Below are 15924 nucleotides of genomic sequence, written 5' to 3' on the forward strand. Positions count from 1 at the left end.
AAGAACCCTTTAAACATGTCACAAAAATTATAAGAAAATTAGTGGCAAAATGAATATTCACCATTTCAAATTTTAATTTTTCAAATGTCACTTTAAAAATTAAAATCTTACATAAATTCCACTAGAAGTTTTTCTTAAATAGTAACGAAATAAGATTAATTGACAATATTACTCCTATCCTTTAAACATATACAGAGTATTTTGGAAAGACAATACAAACCCAAAACATTGTTCTGCCTGAAAATTCAGTTTCTATAACACCAGCAACTCTAGTACAGAAACTCATCTTAAATCTCGCTGAATAGAAAGCAGCAAATTGTTACTACAGTTATTTTGAAATCACTATCAAGTTTCATACAGAAACTAGTCATAAATCTCTCTGAATAGAGATCAACAAGTTTTTATTTACAGGTGTTTTGAAATTACAACAAAGCTAAACAGCAAGAATAAACCTAGGCTTGCTAAATAATCAGTATAATAAAATTGAATCTGACTACAAAAAAGTTAAGGGAGCCCCAAATCTTATTACAATATATATATTTATATATATCAAAATAAATTGAAAGACAATTCAAAACCTCAGGCAACTGACATTTGCTTAGAGCTTTGAGTTTCTTGACCTTGGGTAACACCAAATATGCTCAATAGACCACGCCCCCTTGCAAGGTGCTCCAACACTTTAAGTTTTTCCGTTAGCTCCTCCACTTCTTTGGTCAAGACTTCCTCCTGTTGTTTTAAGGCCTGCGAGTATTGACAATAACCTAAGCTCAAATGCAAAGGCATTTATCAAATTGAACTGTCAACAAACAAGTAAACGACAGACCAGGAATTTGATAAATGACTCTTTACAGGATGAGAAAGAAGACTTGATAAAAGGATGACAATTAATGAATAATGAAAAAATAAGACAGTATTGCTTCAGGGAGACTTGGGAAAGCTCCACACGGTCATTAGTTTTTTGGATTTGAAACCTTTCAATCTAAATCAAGGTTTGTTGACATTAAGTTTTACATACTCAACCTTTTTATGTGGTTTCAATCTGTTGGTGATTTTATTGTCCTATTCTATTGCTCTTGGCTGAGCCGTCAACTGATCAAATTCTTTCCTCCACTGTTTCTATGCTGCTTGCCATCATTTTCTATCAAAATAAACTTCTGTTTAATCAACTTCTTAACGTAATGAAGGAAATCTATGGTAGAGTACACTCCTACAAATTATAGTTTTCCTTAGCATTACTCAGCTTGAGATAATTGAAACATAAAGTCCATTCAGTAATATGAATATATGGTATTGAGCTGTTTGATGTGATAAGGAAGTTTGTAAACTACCTCAAGCTCTTCTCTCCGCATCTCCTCCTTTCTAGCTTCAGATCTGGCACTTCTTTGCACTTCAAAGATTATAGCAGCTCCAGCAACCTAGTGCATCAAGAGGCTATAAGAAGTTGATATTGCAGAACAGTTATTAACTAGCCATGAAATTGTATGAATCAGCATAAGCACAGGCAAAATGCCTGTGTCCACACTGATTGATAAGCAAAATGATGCACAAACACGTCAAAGTAAATCATGAACATAAGCATCTATATTATGAACAAGTGCTGTAAATATGGTTAACTACATAGCATCATAGCCTAAGAATGACAAAAAACATGCTTGCTTTTATGGGTCTGGCAACACATATGCCCATAACAGAAAAAATTAACTAGTAGCAGAAACAAAAGTAGTATGAGTACCGAAAAAACAAAGACTTCTCCAAAAAGGTCTACGGCTGATTGAACAGCTCTCTCCTCATTCAGTGGTCGTATCTTAACATCAGTTGCCTGGCCATATAGACGTCTTTGAATGTTTGTTGTCAAGCGATGATTTGCCTGGTTACAGAATTGATCAAAAATAATTTCTAAATAGATATAGATGAACTGAAAAAATTCAAAATAGATTCAATCTTTGACAGTGCGAGCTAAACTCTATTGTGCAGGTGGCTTATTTCATGATACCCACACAATTGAGGTTGGAAGTGCTAGAGCAAGAAAATATATAAAAGAAATATGAAACCAACTAAGTCCAAAAAGAATGTGATTACGTAGAGAAATACTTTTTAAATGTTTGCTAAACCGATAACACAAGTAGCACCATAAATGATCATAAAAGCTCTATTTACATAATATCCAATTTGTGTCTGATAATCAATAGAAAATATTATCCCCTTTCTCAGCTGGATCAATCAATGAGGAAGTGGATACTAATTAGCAGCCATTTATCTTCTTGATTTTTAACGCAGTTTACACAAGAAAAAAAAACTCTTAGATCAAGGAGTAATCCTAAGGCAGCAAATAATTGTAAAACCATTAGTTGGAAAATTATTTTCCTCAAAAGCTATCCTATGCCAAAGGATCAAACATTTTTTGTTGAACCCAGAAAAAACTAATAGCGTCCAGTTTTTTTTTTTAAAGAGGATAAACAAAACAGAAATCAACTAGATAACTTTGCAAAGATATCGAACAGTGTTGCCCCAACAAACAACAAAAGGCCGATCTAGACACTTCTGCCAGAACCAAAATCGTTACTCCAAAAATGGAAAGGAAAACCTTCATTTGACTCCTGACGTACTACATTCTAAGATCACAAGAACACTGAGGCAATCCAATAATCCGAACGCTCTACCTGGACAAAATTCTAGCGACAGTCCGCATGTGCACCAAAGAACCCTAGAAATGGAAATGAATAAAACGAATACTATTACTCGAAGGAAGGACAAACGAATAGAAGGGGCACCTGCGCGAGATCGATGATGAGCTCGCGAAACTTGGGGTAATTCCCGGCTTGCTGCTTCAACCTGGAGGCGATCGGCTTCGACAGCGTCCGGAACGCGAGCAATCCCAACTTCAACAACGGGAGCACCATTTCTTCCTCTCCTCTCTCTCTCGATCCCTCTCTCACCGCGCTGTATAAGCGATTTGACGACAGGTTTTAATTGCTGGGCCTGGGAGGTTTCTTGGGGAAGAGGGAAGGCGGGAGCGAGGAAGCATCCGTAGCCATTCGGAGTCGCCAGGGAAACAGATCGATCACAGCCGTTCGTCTTCGTGGATCTGGGAATGAACCAATATGACGCCAGCAACGAGCCCACTTTGAAACAATAAAGGAGATCATTTATTAAATAATAATCATTTCCATAATTAGCATTCACCAGTAAAAGAACTAAGTCCAACGTTCAAAAAATAAATATTCGGATCCGGATCTCCTATCCGGCGGCTTCCAGATCCGCATCGTACATGTGGTCGGCAACGTCCCACGTCGATTTACCAAGAGGCAAACGAGATCTACCCACCGTAACACCCGAGTGGGCTCCAGTCTTCTCCCTCCTCCGAAAATTCTACGCAGACGAATGACGATCCCAAAAAATCAAACCCTGGGAAATGAAGGAAGAGGAAAAAGCGAACGCACAAGAACAATCAACAATTAATTGATTAATTAATTAATCAATTAGAAATTAGACGGAAGCAAAAAAAAGAGAAAATAAAAAAATGTAATGATAATAAAAAAAATTTTAAAAACCCATAAAAAAGGAAAAGGAGAAAGAGATTTTTTTCCAGCCCAATTCATTACTCTTCACGGAAACGTGCTTTTGTTCGCAAACAAGATCACACAACGCCGCGATGGATCTCAATCTCAACCTCGATCTCAATCTCAATCTCAATTCCTGTTCCCAACCGTTCAACCGATCAAACCGCGGCTTTATTTTTATTCCTCCTCCCAATCCATTTCTTTGTCTCTCGTTCTTATTATTATTTATTTTTATTATTAATCTTCTTTGTTGTTTTTATTCCTTTTCTCTCTTCCATCTCGTCTTTCCCCTCTTCCTCTCCCTCTTTTTCGATCCTTTTTGCTGTTCCTGTTGTCGCCCTCTCCCCCAAATCTCGCCTCGATTCGTCGATTCCGCTTCGATTTTTCCGCGGGGGGTGATTTTGATGAGCGGAGAGGGTCGAATCGGTGGTGTTGTTTGAGTTTGATCCTGATTAGGGTTTGCTTGCTCCGCCGGCGATGGAGTCGGGGGAGGGAGCGGAGGAGAAGGAGCAGTCGCAGCCACAGCCGCAGCCGCAGCCGGCTGCAGAAGCATGGAAGAAGCCGGCCCCCGAGGGAGGGGAGAAGCCATCAAAGCGGAAGATGAAGACACCTTACCAATTGGAGATCCTCGAGAAGACCTACGCTGGTTTGTTGTTGTTTTTTTAATCTTCGTATTAGGGTTTTTGAATTTGTAATTGATTGGAGCTTTTTTTTTTTTTTTGTTTTTTTTTTTGCTGGGGGGATTTTGATCAGTGGAGACGTACCCGACGGAGATGCAGCGGGCTGAGCTGTCGGTGAAGACTGGCCTCTCGGATCGGCAGCTCCAGATGTGGTTTTGCCATCGTAGGCTCAAGGATCGGAAGTTCCCTCCCACAAAGAGGCAGCGGAGGGAGGAGGAGCCGCTGCCATTGACTCCACCGCCACCAGTGCTTCCGCCTCAGAATGATAGGCTGTCGTCGGAGTCAGGGGGCGTTGGGTTGAGCTCCAGCCCCTTCAGTGGAGGGCTCGGTAGCAGTGGGGAGTCCAGGAGGCCGTTTTCTAGGGCAGCACCAGTTGTTTCGAGGATTGGGGCGGATATGTCTGCTATAGGAAGGCGCTACTATGACATGGGGCTTCCGCCACCACCCCCTACACAGCCGACCATGGCGGAAATGAGAATGCTTGCATCAGTTGAATCTCAGCTCGGGGAGCCACTGCGACAGGATGGACCAGTTCTTGGAGTAGAGTTTGATCCATTGCCACCTGGTGCATTTGGGGCGCCAATAGGTATAAGATAAAGACACAACAAATATCACATAAAATCTTCTTCATTTTTTACATGGTTGACTTTGATTGTTTAGTTTTATATAGTTCATACCTACCAATTGAAGTTACCTCGATAGTCTAAGCATTGATTAGTGTGCAAGACTTGAATTAATTAATAAGGAGTTTTTTTTTCTTACCTTTGAACAAAATATTGCCATGTAGGCGAATTGATTTAGTTTAAATTTTTTTATTTTAGTTAAAAGTCTGGCCTGGATATATTTATTATGTTTTAGTATCCATTGTATATCTGCAGTGTTGGGAGAATATATGTGTTGTGTTTAATGCTATCAAGTTTAAGAATGAAAACCTGTGTGATAGAAACTAGCCAACGATGACTAGTCTATGGACTGGTGAATCAGTGAAAATCTAGATGGATAAGGCCAATGCTGGTGATAATTATACCTCCAAGCAACACATGCTTCTTGTTTGGTCAGGGAATTTTAGGTTATTTCCTTTTGTCAATGTGATGGTCTATAAAGCATAAAATTGATATTGGATCTTTCGTAACATAGCAATTCTTGGAATTTGATATCCTTTATGCTAGTACAAGTATGATTTCAAGTTTCATCTGTTGTAAAAATTTTTGTATGCCTTAAATGGCACAAGGATTATTTGAAGTCTTGGGTAATAAAATTACTTATGGTGATTCTGCCCTAGAGTATGGAATAGTTAGGTGAATATTGCAAAGTATGATATAGTTGTGGATCCTTTTTCTGGCAACATTTTTTTTCCTGTCGATTGAGTTCATCAAGTTTCTTGGTCATATACACTCTTAGCTCTCTTGATTCTGCGGATTTTGGATCTTGTCTATGTCGTATTTCAACCCTATCTAGCAACTACTCTCCTATTAAGATCGCACTATTTCATGGTTTGGTTTGCACATTTGGCTCATCATTCTACAGTATCTTTAAAATGCAGACTTTTTAGTTTGATGCCAGTTTGCATTTGACTTTTGTTTTGTGTAATGGTTTTGGCAGTATTCACACCTGCCATTTGCTAGTGTGCTGTCTTTGGTTTTTGTTTTCCTGTTGATTGATTTACCTTTTCTCTTGACATAAGATTGGAAAGATTGTAAGCAACACATCAAAACAAGCTGTCTCAACTGTTCATGATTGGTTATATGTATCTTTCTTACCTTGGAGATCTACGTAAGGCCACAATATTTGTGGAAGTTCATTAAGCACCATTTCTTTTCAATGTGGACAAGGTGCATTACGAAGTTACTTTTTTCTTCAGCAGTTAAGAATAGTAAATGATTAGCTTCATTTGTTTTTTTTTTACTTGTAGATACTTTCTGTTAGGATCTATTATGTGCACATTTTCAATAAGGAAAAAAATTAAGACATTGAGGCTAAACATATCTCACTACAATAGTGAGAAGTTATTTTTCCAGCATTACCTTCATCTTCAGGACTTTGTGCTAATTATGCTAGTGTTTTTTATTTGCATATAATGTATGGGTGTACTTATATGTCTCGTTGTTGCATATTCTATATTAAATATCATTCTTATTCTTTATCCAAATCTTTCAGCTGAAATGCCAGTGCAACAGAAGCAGCCCCTGCGCCCTTATGATGGCAATATGTTTGAAAGATATGATACCAAGCCAATGAAGGTGTAGTATATTTGCTGTGCAATAGTGGAAGTTAACTATAATCTTGTTGCCTCTATTGTGATCTTATTAGTTTTAGTAGAATGTCTGCAGTATACTGCATTAAGAAATTGATTTTTTACTTGTCTAAAATTGTAGTGAATGCCACTGTTTTCAGGCAACTGCTGACCATTTGTTAGCAAGCTCATCTAATGGAAAAAGAAAACTAGCAGCTAGTGCTTCTCATATGAGTCATCCACAGATGGGTCACCGAGCTCTTCATGAGTATCAATTTCTCCCTGAGCAACTAAGTGTCCGGTCAGAGGCGTATGATAGGGTCTCTCAGTCTCACTATTATGACTCTTCATTAGATGCTTCGAGTGCCAGGGCGATATCCTTACCAAAAAAATTGCATGGAAATGAACAAGGGGTGCCAAATTATACTTTTCAAGGTCAAATGTCCAGTGCAAATCTTTTGTCTCAGCCAGGAAGGCAGCAAAATTTTCCTTCCATTTCAATGGACTCTGATGGTCCTCCACACAGTGACATGTTTCCTATTTCTGCAAGTGACACTCAGTTTGGTATGCATCAAGTCGGACTAGAAAACCAATCTATATCCTCTGACAGGAGGAGTGCCCGAGATGATGACTTTTCTAGGTTGGAGAGAAAACGCAAGGTAAGTACGATCTCTTCATTCATGTTGAGTTTTAGTAAAATAATATTTTTCCTGCATTGCTTTGATATATGTAGAGTGATGAAGCAAGGATTGCTAAGGAGGTTGAAGCACATGAGAAACGGATAAGGAAAGAGCTTGAGAAACAAGACATCTTGAGAAGAAAGGTATATATTCCTTTTTAAAAGTTTGTCTTTTTTTTCACTCTTTGGTGCTGAAGAAATAATATCATTCCTTAGAGAGAAGAGCAAATGCGAAGGGAAATGGAGAGACATGATCGTGAAAGAAAAAAAGAGGAAGAGCGGATGTTGCGTGAAAAACTGCGAGAGGAAGAGAGGTTTGAACGTGAACAAAGACGTGAAAATGAACGCAGGGAGAAGTTTTTGCTAAAGGAATCCCGTAGAGTAGGTTCCATAAATTTTGTTTAATGTCTGTCATTTCTAATATTTCCCTAATGTCTATCTGAATGATTTCAGGCTGAGAAATTGAGGCAGAAAGAAGAATTAAGGCGTGAGAAGGAAGCAGCAAGACAGAAAGCTGCTACGGAAAGGGCTACTGCCCGCAGAATTGCACGGGAATATATGGAGCTTATTGAGGATGAGCGACTAGAGTTAATGGAGATTGCTGCAATGAATAAGGGATTTTCCTCAATCTTTGGTCTTGACAGTGATACTTTGCAACAATTGGATTCATTCAGAAGTATGGTTTTGTTGAGTTGTCCAACTTATTCTAAAATAATTTCTTGAAATGGTTCCATGCAGATGGTTTGAGATTCTTATAACTTTTGTCAGCCTTTGCTGCAGGTATGTTGCAGGCATTCCCACCAAGTTCTGTAAACCTAAGAAGGCCTTTTAGTGTTCAACCTTGGGTGGATTCTGATGAAAATATAGCAAACGTTCTCATGGTGCATTTGCTAAACTCACTATCAATATTATCATAGGAGTTTTGCATTCATAACTAGATATTGATGATTATTCCATTACCATGCTAGTTTGTACTGCCTATTCCATGTACATTTTTTATCCTATAAAAAAAAGAATATTATTTTAGCATTGTTTATGTTACTTATTAGAATTTCACCCTCTGGAAGAAATTATCATTATGAGCTATGTGTTCGTACCATTTAGTATTTGCTCATTGTGAACAATTTCATTTTGAGTATCACTGACATATCTGTTTTGTGCTTTTGGTTGGAATTTCAGGTTTGGAAGTTCTTAATTACTTTTGCTGACATACTAGGGCTTTGGCCATTCACTCTTGATGAGTTTGTGCAGTCTCTCCATGATTATGTGAGTGCTTTTGAACCTTGTATGATGTCCCAACTATCTATGCTTCAGAATCCTTGAATTATTTCTAAAGGCACGATGATATAATATCCAAACTAAGGCCATTTATGATAAGACCTGGTCAGGTACCAGCCTTATTTATCCTTGCTTGTTTCTATGTTTACAGATCATCTGTTGAAAAACAAATTTTGTTTATTTAAGGCAATTTTTCTTGTTTAAAAAATATTTTCTTGTTAGCAGATGCTTTTGTACACCAAATTACTGTTAGTTAGGCAGATGTATCTGAATCATTTAGCACTGGAGGTCTCATTATTTTCAACCTTATTAGAAGCTTGCACATCCTTTTCATGATAAATAAGACGTCTTTAAGAACTCAAATAATTTGAACTTGTGACTATCTGCATCTTGAGATCTATGATACTGAAGGCACTGAATTTGCAGAACTTTCTTGCTATTGTTGGATACTATGGTTATATGGTATTGCAACCTTAATGCCCACATTGTGTTAAAGATCGGTAGAAGCAGCATCAGATTTATACAATGCTAATTCTTGTATGAAAGATCACTAGAAGCAGCTTTGACTCCTCTACTGTGTTAAGTATCTTATATAAAATTCCTACAGGATTCAAGACTCTTGGGAGAAATACATGTTTCCCTTCTTAAATCCATAATCAAGGACATTGAGGATGTTGCAAGGACACCTGCTATTACAGTTGGTGCTAGCCAGAGTAGTTCTGCTAACCCAGGCGGTGGTCATCCACAGATAGTTGAGGGGGTATGTTGTTTAACTTTCTACTTTGATGGATGCTTCTCTCTTGCTATGATCTCCTTTGGCTTAGCTTGCTTTTTTTGCTTTCATTCACTAGGCTTATGCATGGGGCTTCAACATTCGAAGCTGGCAGCGCCACCTAAATTGCTTGACATGGCCTGAGATATTGCGGCAATTTGCTTTATCAGCAGGATTTGGGCCACAACTGAAGAAAAAGAATGTTGAACACACATATTTACGGGATGAGAATGAGGTATTTAAGCTGCGTGAACTTTGAAAAAATCAGCATTTTCACAATTGTTATTTTCTCTACATAAGTTTGTTGAAGACATCTTTATTGTTGTTGCTATTTCTACCTCAAGCCACTAGTTATTCTTTCGGCAGCAAAAGTCATCTTGTTTTTTTTCTTTTTGTTATATTCCATTCAACAAAGGGCATGACTGTGTTATTCTTAGTTTAAGTTAACAATTGTCTGTGAAAGCACCAACATGATTCTAAATTATGGATTTGCTAATAACATGCAGATGATGTTACAGTTATGACTAGTGGTACTGATTTTTAAGGCTTCAAGGACAATTTTAGTAAACTGTTTGCTTGCCATCATCATATGATGTTCAAGCCAGTCTTTTTGTTATTAAATTTGTATTTTTTTTTCTGGTTTTTTTTCTCTCTGTTTGTGTAGCTACTACTAAAATCAAGCAATTTGTGTTCAGGGGATTGATGGTGAGGATGTTATTTCCACTTTGCGAAATGGTTCAGCTGTTGAAAATGCTGTTGCTTTAATGCATGAAAGGGGATACACACATCGACGAAGATCTCGACATCGATTGACTCCTGGAACTGTAAAATTTGCTGCTTTTCATGTTTTATCTCTCGAAGGAAGCAGAGGCTTAACAATACTTGAAGTTGCCGACAAGATTCAGGTACATACCTTCAGTAAGAATGTTTCTATGTTCTTGATTTGTTCGACTGAGTTTTGTTTCATTATCAGAAATCTGGATTGAGAGATCTTACTACAAGCAAGACACCTGAGGCATCAATTGCTGCAGCTTTATCACGTGACACAAAACTTTTTGAGCGAACTGCTCCTTCAACATATTGTGTACGGTCACCATATAGAAAAGATCCTGTTGATGCAGATGCAGTGCTATCAGCTGCTCGCGAAAAGATACATGTATTTCAAAGTGCACTTTCTGATTCTGAGGAAGTGGAAAAGGATACAGAAGATGTAGATGATGCAGAAAGAGATGAAGATTCAGAAGGGGATGCTGGTGATGATCATGAGGTTGATGATACTGGCATTGATCCTAATTTGGATAAGAATGATCCATTTGAAAGCGAGCTAAAAGATCCTAGTGCATCGACATCAGTATGTACGATGAAAGGAGGGAGAGAAATTGGAGCAACTCCACAAACTAGTTTTGGAAATGTTGAAAGAGTCTGTCCAAAACCCTCTTCAGAGAATGCAAATACTTCCGCGGCCACTGAGTTTATAGAGACCAATTTAAAGTACCATGAAGCAGCTAATGTGGATATGGAGGAGACAGAGATTGATGAAAGCAACTTTGGTGAACCATGGGTTGAAGGCCTAGCAGAAGGTGATTATTCTGAGCTGAGTGTTGAAGAACGCCTAAATGCACTTGTTGCTTTGATAGGTGTTGCTATTGAAGGAAACTCAATACGAATAGTGTTGGAGGTATTAATAAAATTTCTGCCATTTTAAATTTAATTTCTGTTTTGTGATGTTGTAATTGAATAGAGGTCTCACAGGAACGCTTGGAAGCTGCAACTGCACTTAAAAAACAAATGTGGGCAGAAGCACAACTGGATAAACGGCGTTTTAAAGAAGAATATTCTAGCAGATTACAAGGTACTTTTGGTGGGTACAAGGCTGAGATAGCCCAAATGAATGGAACAAGAGAGGGAAGCCAAACTCCACAGGACAATGTGGACAAGGTCAATGATGGCAACTTAGAAGTAATCAACAACGAACAGTTTCTTGAACAGAATCAGGTCAATATGGGCTATAGTTCTATGGGACAAGAGCTTACTAATACAGATGTGCTATCTATTCAGCAATGCGGATATGCTGCTGAGAAGTCTCGTTCTCAGTTAAAATCATTTATTGGTCATAAAGCAGAGCTACTTTATGTGTACCGTTCATTACCTCTAGGTCAAGATCGTAGACGAAACCGCTACTGGCTATTTTCGACATCTTCATCACCAAATGATCCTGGTTCTGGAAGAATCTTTTTGGAATCAAAAGAAGGTCATTGGACACTTATTGACTCAGAGGAGGTACTTAAGATATAGCATCTTGTTTACGCTTCATTGTGAAACCTTCTCTTAAATAACAATACATTCAAATTGATGGACTTGTGTGCTATATGTTCTTACCAGTTCCTCTATGGGCGAAATTGCCTATATGAAATTGCATTAGATCGATTTCCATTCACATTCCTTTATGAATAATACCATTGCAGATAGTTTCACTGTGAATTTTCAAAGCCGCAGACTAACTGATTGCCTCACTATTTATTTTATTGCCACTGTACAAAGATTTGGATTGCCGAAATGTAATGAAATTTATAGTCCTGTTCTCTTTATGTTCTGCCATAATGATTGATTTACAGACAATTGTTTTGTTGAAGCTAGCATGGAATGAATTCTTATATATTATTAAATTTCAACATAACCAATTTTGAAATGCTGTAAACATGATTCTTTGATCAGTTCCTCTGATCTTGTCTAGTCCTGTCCACTCTACCACGTCGTTATATTCTTCGTTGTAAAATTTTCCCGCCAGCCTTGTTGATTTGGTCTCTTTTCAAATGTTTGACAATCGCTCTATTGTGGAGGCAAAGAATTTGTTGTTGGGAATTCAACTTATTTCTCCTTTGATCAATATTTTAGCTCAGTAATCCATCACTATAGGACAATTTTGGATAAGCGTGTTCCATATTCCTTTACTAGGGATTTCCTTGCGCTGATGTAACCATTCTTTATCAAGACATTCATTTGGTTTAATGTGCTTTCACCGTAATTCGATGAACCTTTTGCTGTTTGTATCAATTTCCCTTCTCTGAATTTTGTAAAAACATACATAGCAACATAAAGGATTTAGGAGATGCTGGAATTCTACTCAATCAAAGAAAGAACGTCAATAAGAGCCAGCCAAATTCAGCAAACACATGAAAAACACTTGATTGCAAATCCAACTGCTGAATCATCTTTATGAGTCTGACAGTTTATTCCTTTTTCTTTTCTGTGGATGTAGGCATTTGACACACTTTTAGCTGCTCTGGACACTCGGGGGATTAGGGAATCACATTTGCACTCAATGCTGCAAAGAATAGAGACAACATACAAAGAGGCAATAAAGAGGAGAAAGGAGGATGTTATCATTTCAGCAACGTCATTTGGAGATCATGCTAAACCAAGGGCCTCCAGAATGGTGTCAGGCTCAGACTGCAGCATGGAAATTGACAGTCCTAGTCTTTGCAGGCTCACTCCTGATGCCTCGGAGAACTCAACATCTCTCAAAGTTGAACTTGGTAGCAACGAAGTAGAGAAAAACTCTGCTCTTGTCAGATACCAAGGTTTTTTGAGATGGATGTGGAAAGAATGCTATAATTCACAGATATTATGTTCGATGAAATATGGGAAGAAAAGATGTCCTGAGTTGCTTCATACTTGTGACTGTTGCTTCCAGTCTTTCTTAGCTGAAGAAAGGCATTGCCCTTCTTGCCACAAGACATTTAAGACCTTCCAAAACTCTGATGCACTGTTTTCAGAGCATGTGACTCTGTGTGAACAGAAAAGAAAGTTAGACCCTGATTGGAAACTCCAACTCTCTAACTCTACTCTTCCAATGGGGATCAGATTGCTGAAGACACTACTATCCATGATTGAGGTGGACACTGTTTTAGAGTCCTAAATCTATTTTGATGTCTCATGGTTAGCAAAATTTTACCTATTTATCAGTTTGATTTTTGATAAGTAATTTTGTTAATTGCAGGCTGTGATTCCAGCAGAAGCACTTCAAACTCTTTGGACAGAGGGTTATAGGAAATCTTGGGCTGTGAAATTGCACTCTTCATCATCTGCTTGGGAGCTTTTTCAGGTTTTAACTTGTTCGATGTTATTCACCACTGAATTTTTCTATATTACCTACAGATGGTCAAACGAAATTGTTTTTTGTATATTATTCCCTTTAAAACTAAAAAATTGGTTATACCATTTGTTTTTAAAATTTTTTTTATCTCCATGTCAGTTTTTAAACCAATTCTTATATGAGAGATATACCACTATTATACAGGTTCAACTGTCATTCTACTGAAGCCTGCATAGTATTGGATATAAAATATTCTGTAAAATCGTTTTTTCCCCCTTTCACATGAGAACTCAATTAGGGCATTTTCTTTTTGGATAATATACATGTTGCTTGAACCACCACTTGGTTCTTCTTCCTGATATACAGTAGAGGACCAGGTGTCAAATTCTTTGTATTATAAAACCTTCATTTTAGAAAGTGTTAGCATTTAACGTGATCAATTAACCAACCTAGCCAAAATTACTTGTGAGAGAAAGGAGCCAGCTTATGAATGTATATGTTATGTGATTGCAGGTTCTGACATTGTTGGAGCGTGCTGTAAAACTGGATTTTCTTTTGTCAAGTTTTGAAACAACAGCTGAACTTCTGATTTCTAAGCAAGAAGCTGCCTCGACCATCTCTGCTCAATCTGGACTTGTTCCTGTACTACCGTGGGTGCCTTATACTTCAGCAGCTGTGGCTTTAAGGCTGTTAGATCTTGATTTTTCGATTTCTTATATGTTCAACCAGAAGCTAGAGTCTCGAAAGGAAAAGGAAGGGGATAATATTGTAAGTCTTATATTTCTTCTATTATTTATGGATCTCAGAATGAAATGACCCAACTAGGTTCTATTTTTCTATTTCGAGGTTTATTAAGGTTTTCTATTTTCCTGCAGAAGTTTCCATCACAATATGCTGTGGTTAACAACATGCAAGAGGTAGATCCTATGGGAACTCCTGAACAAGTTGACTATCTCACTGAAGGGAGGTGGTTAGATTCAGGAAGTGGACAGAGGGGTCGAGGACGAGGCAGTCGTGGGCGAGGAGGACGTGGTCGTGGGCGAGGGAGAGGGCTAAGGGGGAGTGCAAGTTCTTCCAGGGCCAATTTTATGACTGAAAATCTCAGTATTTTCGACAAGGCCACAAGAAAATTCACCAGACGAGGAAGAACACGTGGTCGCGGTGGGCGTAGGCGTGGACGCCGAACTATCAGGCCTAGGCAAAAATCTGATGGTAGAGTATCCACAATCAATAAAAGGTCACTGTTGGGCAGCTTGATCACTGCAAACAGCAACTCCAAACAGGCAATGATTGCAGATTCCCCACAGAGCTCAGGTGGAGAAGAATGGGGCATAGCTCAAGTTAGAAAACCATATGTGGAAGACGACGATATTAGTAGAGGCTCCGAATCTGATGATAATGGTCAAGCTTCTGGGGATGATTATGATGATCAGGCAGCGGACTCTCTTGTAGAGTATGACTACGGCAAGTCCATAGGATTAGCTGAAGATGGATCGGAGGATGTTGGAGATATGGACATGGATGAAGATGTGGAAGAAGATGATATGGACGGCAGAAATCATGACTTGGATGCTTACATGGATGATGACGATGATGATTTGCAAGATAACCCAGACGATGTTGAAGATGGAGAGGGAAATAGAGATGAATATGAGGGGGCAACTTCGTATTCGTCACAGTATAGTGATTGACAACAGGATGGTCAGTTAATCTGTACGGGTGAAGTCAAGGCCACCATTGTTAAGATGATGATCCCTTGGAGGCACGGTTGGATGAATTGACTTATGTTTATCCTTCCTCATTAGATCGTGGCTCCATCAAGCCAGTAATTTATTGATCAGATCCATCTGAGCAAGTATTGAAGATGACTGCACCCCCTCGAGTTCAGTCTTTTTGTAATTTTGTTTTGTTTTATTTTCTCTCTATCTTTTTTTTTTTTTTGTTTTACTTGCTGCTATGTTGCAAATTTAAGCGATCCTCCCTGGCCAAGAGAGGCGAAGAGGGAGATAAGAGCGAATGGTTGGTTTCAAACCTTTTTTATTTTGTACAAATGTTAATGATGCACTATTACCTATTGGGTAACGTAGGCCTTTTTACTTTAGTTGACTCGTGTTAAATTCTGTATGTCATCAGTTGTATTTTGTAATCCATCGTTGCCGATACACTTAAAAGAGGTCATCAGAATGGTTTGGTTTTATTTTATTTTATTTTAGAGAATAGTCACTAAAAAGAATTAGAGAATAGTATAAAATTCTGCTGGAAAGAGACCCTAGGTTAATAGCAAAGCATCGATAGTCTAATTAGATTGTGTGACACTAACAATGATGTTAACAGCACAAATTAACACTCATTCGAGACAGCAACTATTAAGCATCTTAGCATCTTTCTTTGCAAATTAAAAGGTGGAGAAAGGGCGTTGCATTTTCCTTTCAGAAAAGATAAATGAATGGACTAATTAACAAACTGTAAGCGATTAGGATCAGGTTGCATTGGATGGGCAAAGAATCAAACTAGTTGAGATAGTCAAGAGGACCACAATGTGCAAAAGATTTAGATCAACTGCAAAAACAGAGGATCCTACACAGCAAGCAAGCAAGCAGTGTACAACTCAAGATACTCTTCTACG

General features: G+C 38.2%; 2 protein-coding genes across 2 annotated transcripts; one reads left to right on the forward strand and one right to left on the reverse strand.

The window, feature by feature from the left end:
* Window positions 1-453: 453 nt before the first annotated feature.
* On the reverse strand, window positions 454-2916 carry LOC141822357 (OPA3-like protein). Its single transcript, XM_074709801.1, has 4 exons — window positions 2772-2916; window positions 1733-1867; window positions 1329-1415; window positions 454-741 (listed from the first exon to the last, which is right to left on the reverse strand). Exons 1-4 carry the CDS (start codon window positions 2898-2900, stop codon window positions 580-582), a joined length of 513 nt encoding a protein of 170 aa, XP_074565902.1. The 5' UTR covers window positions 2901-2916; the 3' UTR covers window positions 454-579.
* Window positions 2917-3647: 731 nt separating this feature from the next.
* LOC141821013 (homeobox-DDT domain protein RLT2) lies at window positions 3648-15406 on the forward strand. The gene is made up of 18 exons (XM_074708380.1): window positions 3648-4206; window positions 4314-4826; window positions 6398-6480; window positions 6635-7132; window positions 7207-7296; window positions 7369-7533; window positions 7606-7828; window positions 7933-8033; window positions 8332-8418; window positions 9038-9190; window positions 9282-9437; window positions 9898-10107; window positions 10176-10880; window positions 10955-11482; window positions 12462-13097; window positions 13203-13307; window positions 13812-14066; window positions 14174-15406. The coding sequence occupies exons 1-18, from the start codon at window positions 4038-4040 to the stop codon at window positions 14987-14989; spliced, it is 5493 nt and encodes a 1830-aa protein (XP_074564481.1). The 5' UTR covers window positions 3648-4037; the 3' UTR covers window positions 14990-15406.
* The last annotated feature ends 518 nt before the right edge of the window (window positions 15407-15924 follow it).

The sequence above is a fragment of the Curcuma longa genome, chromosome 2, assembly GCF_044706935.1.
Source record: "Curcuma longa cultivar G26 ecotype Majalengka, Jawa Barat chromosome 2, ITB_CL_G26_1.1, whole genome shotgun sequence".
In the NCBI taxonomy this organism is placed as follows: domain Eukaryota; kingdom Viridiplantae; phylum Streptophyta; class Magnoliopsida; order Zingiberales; family Zingiberaceae; genus Curcuma; species Curcuma longa.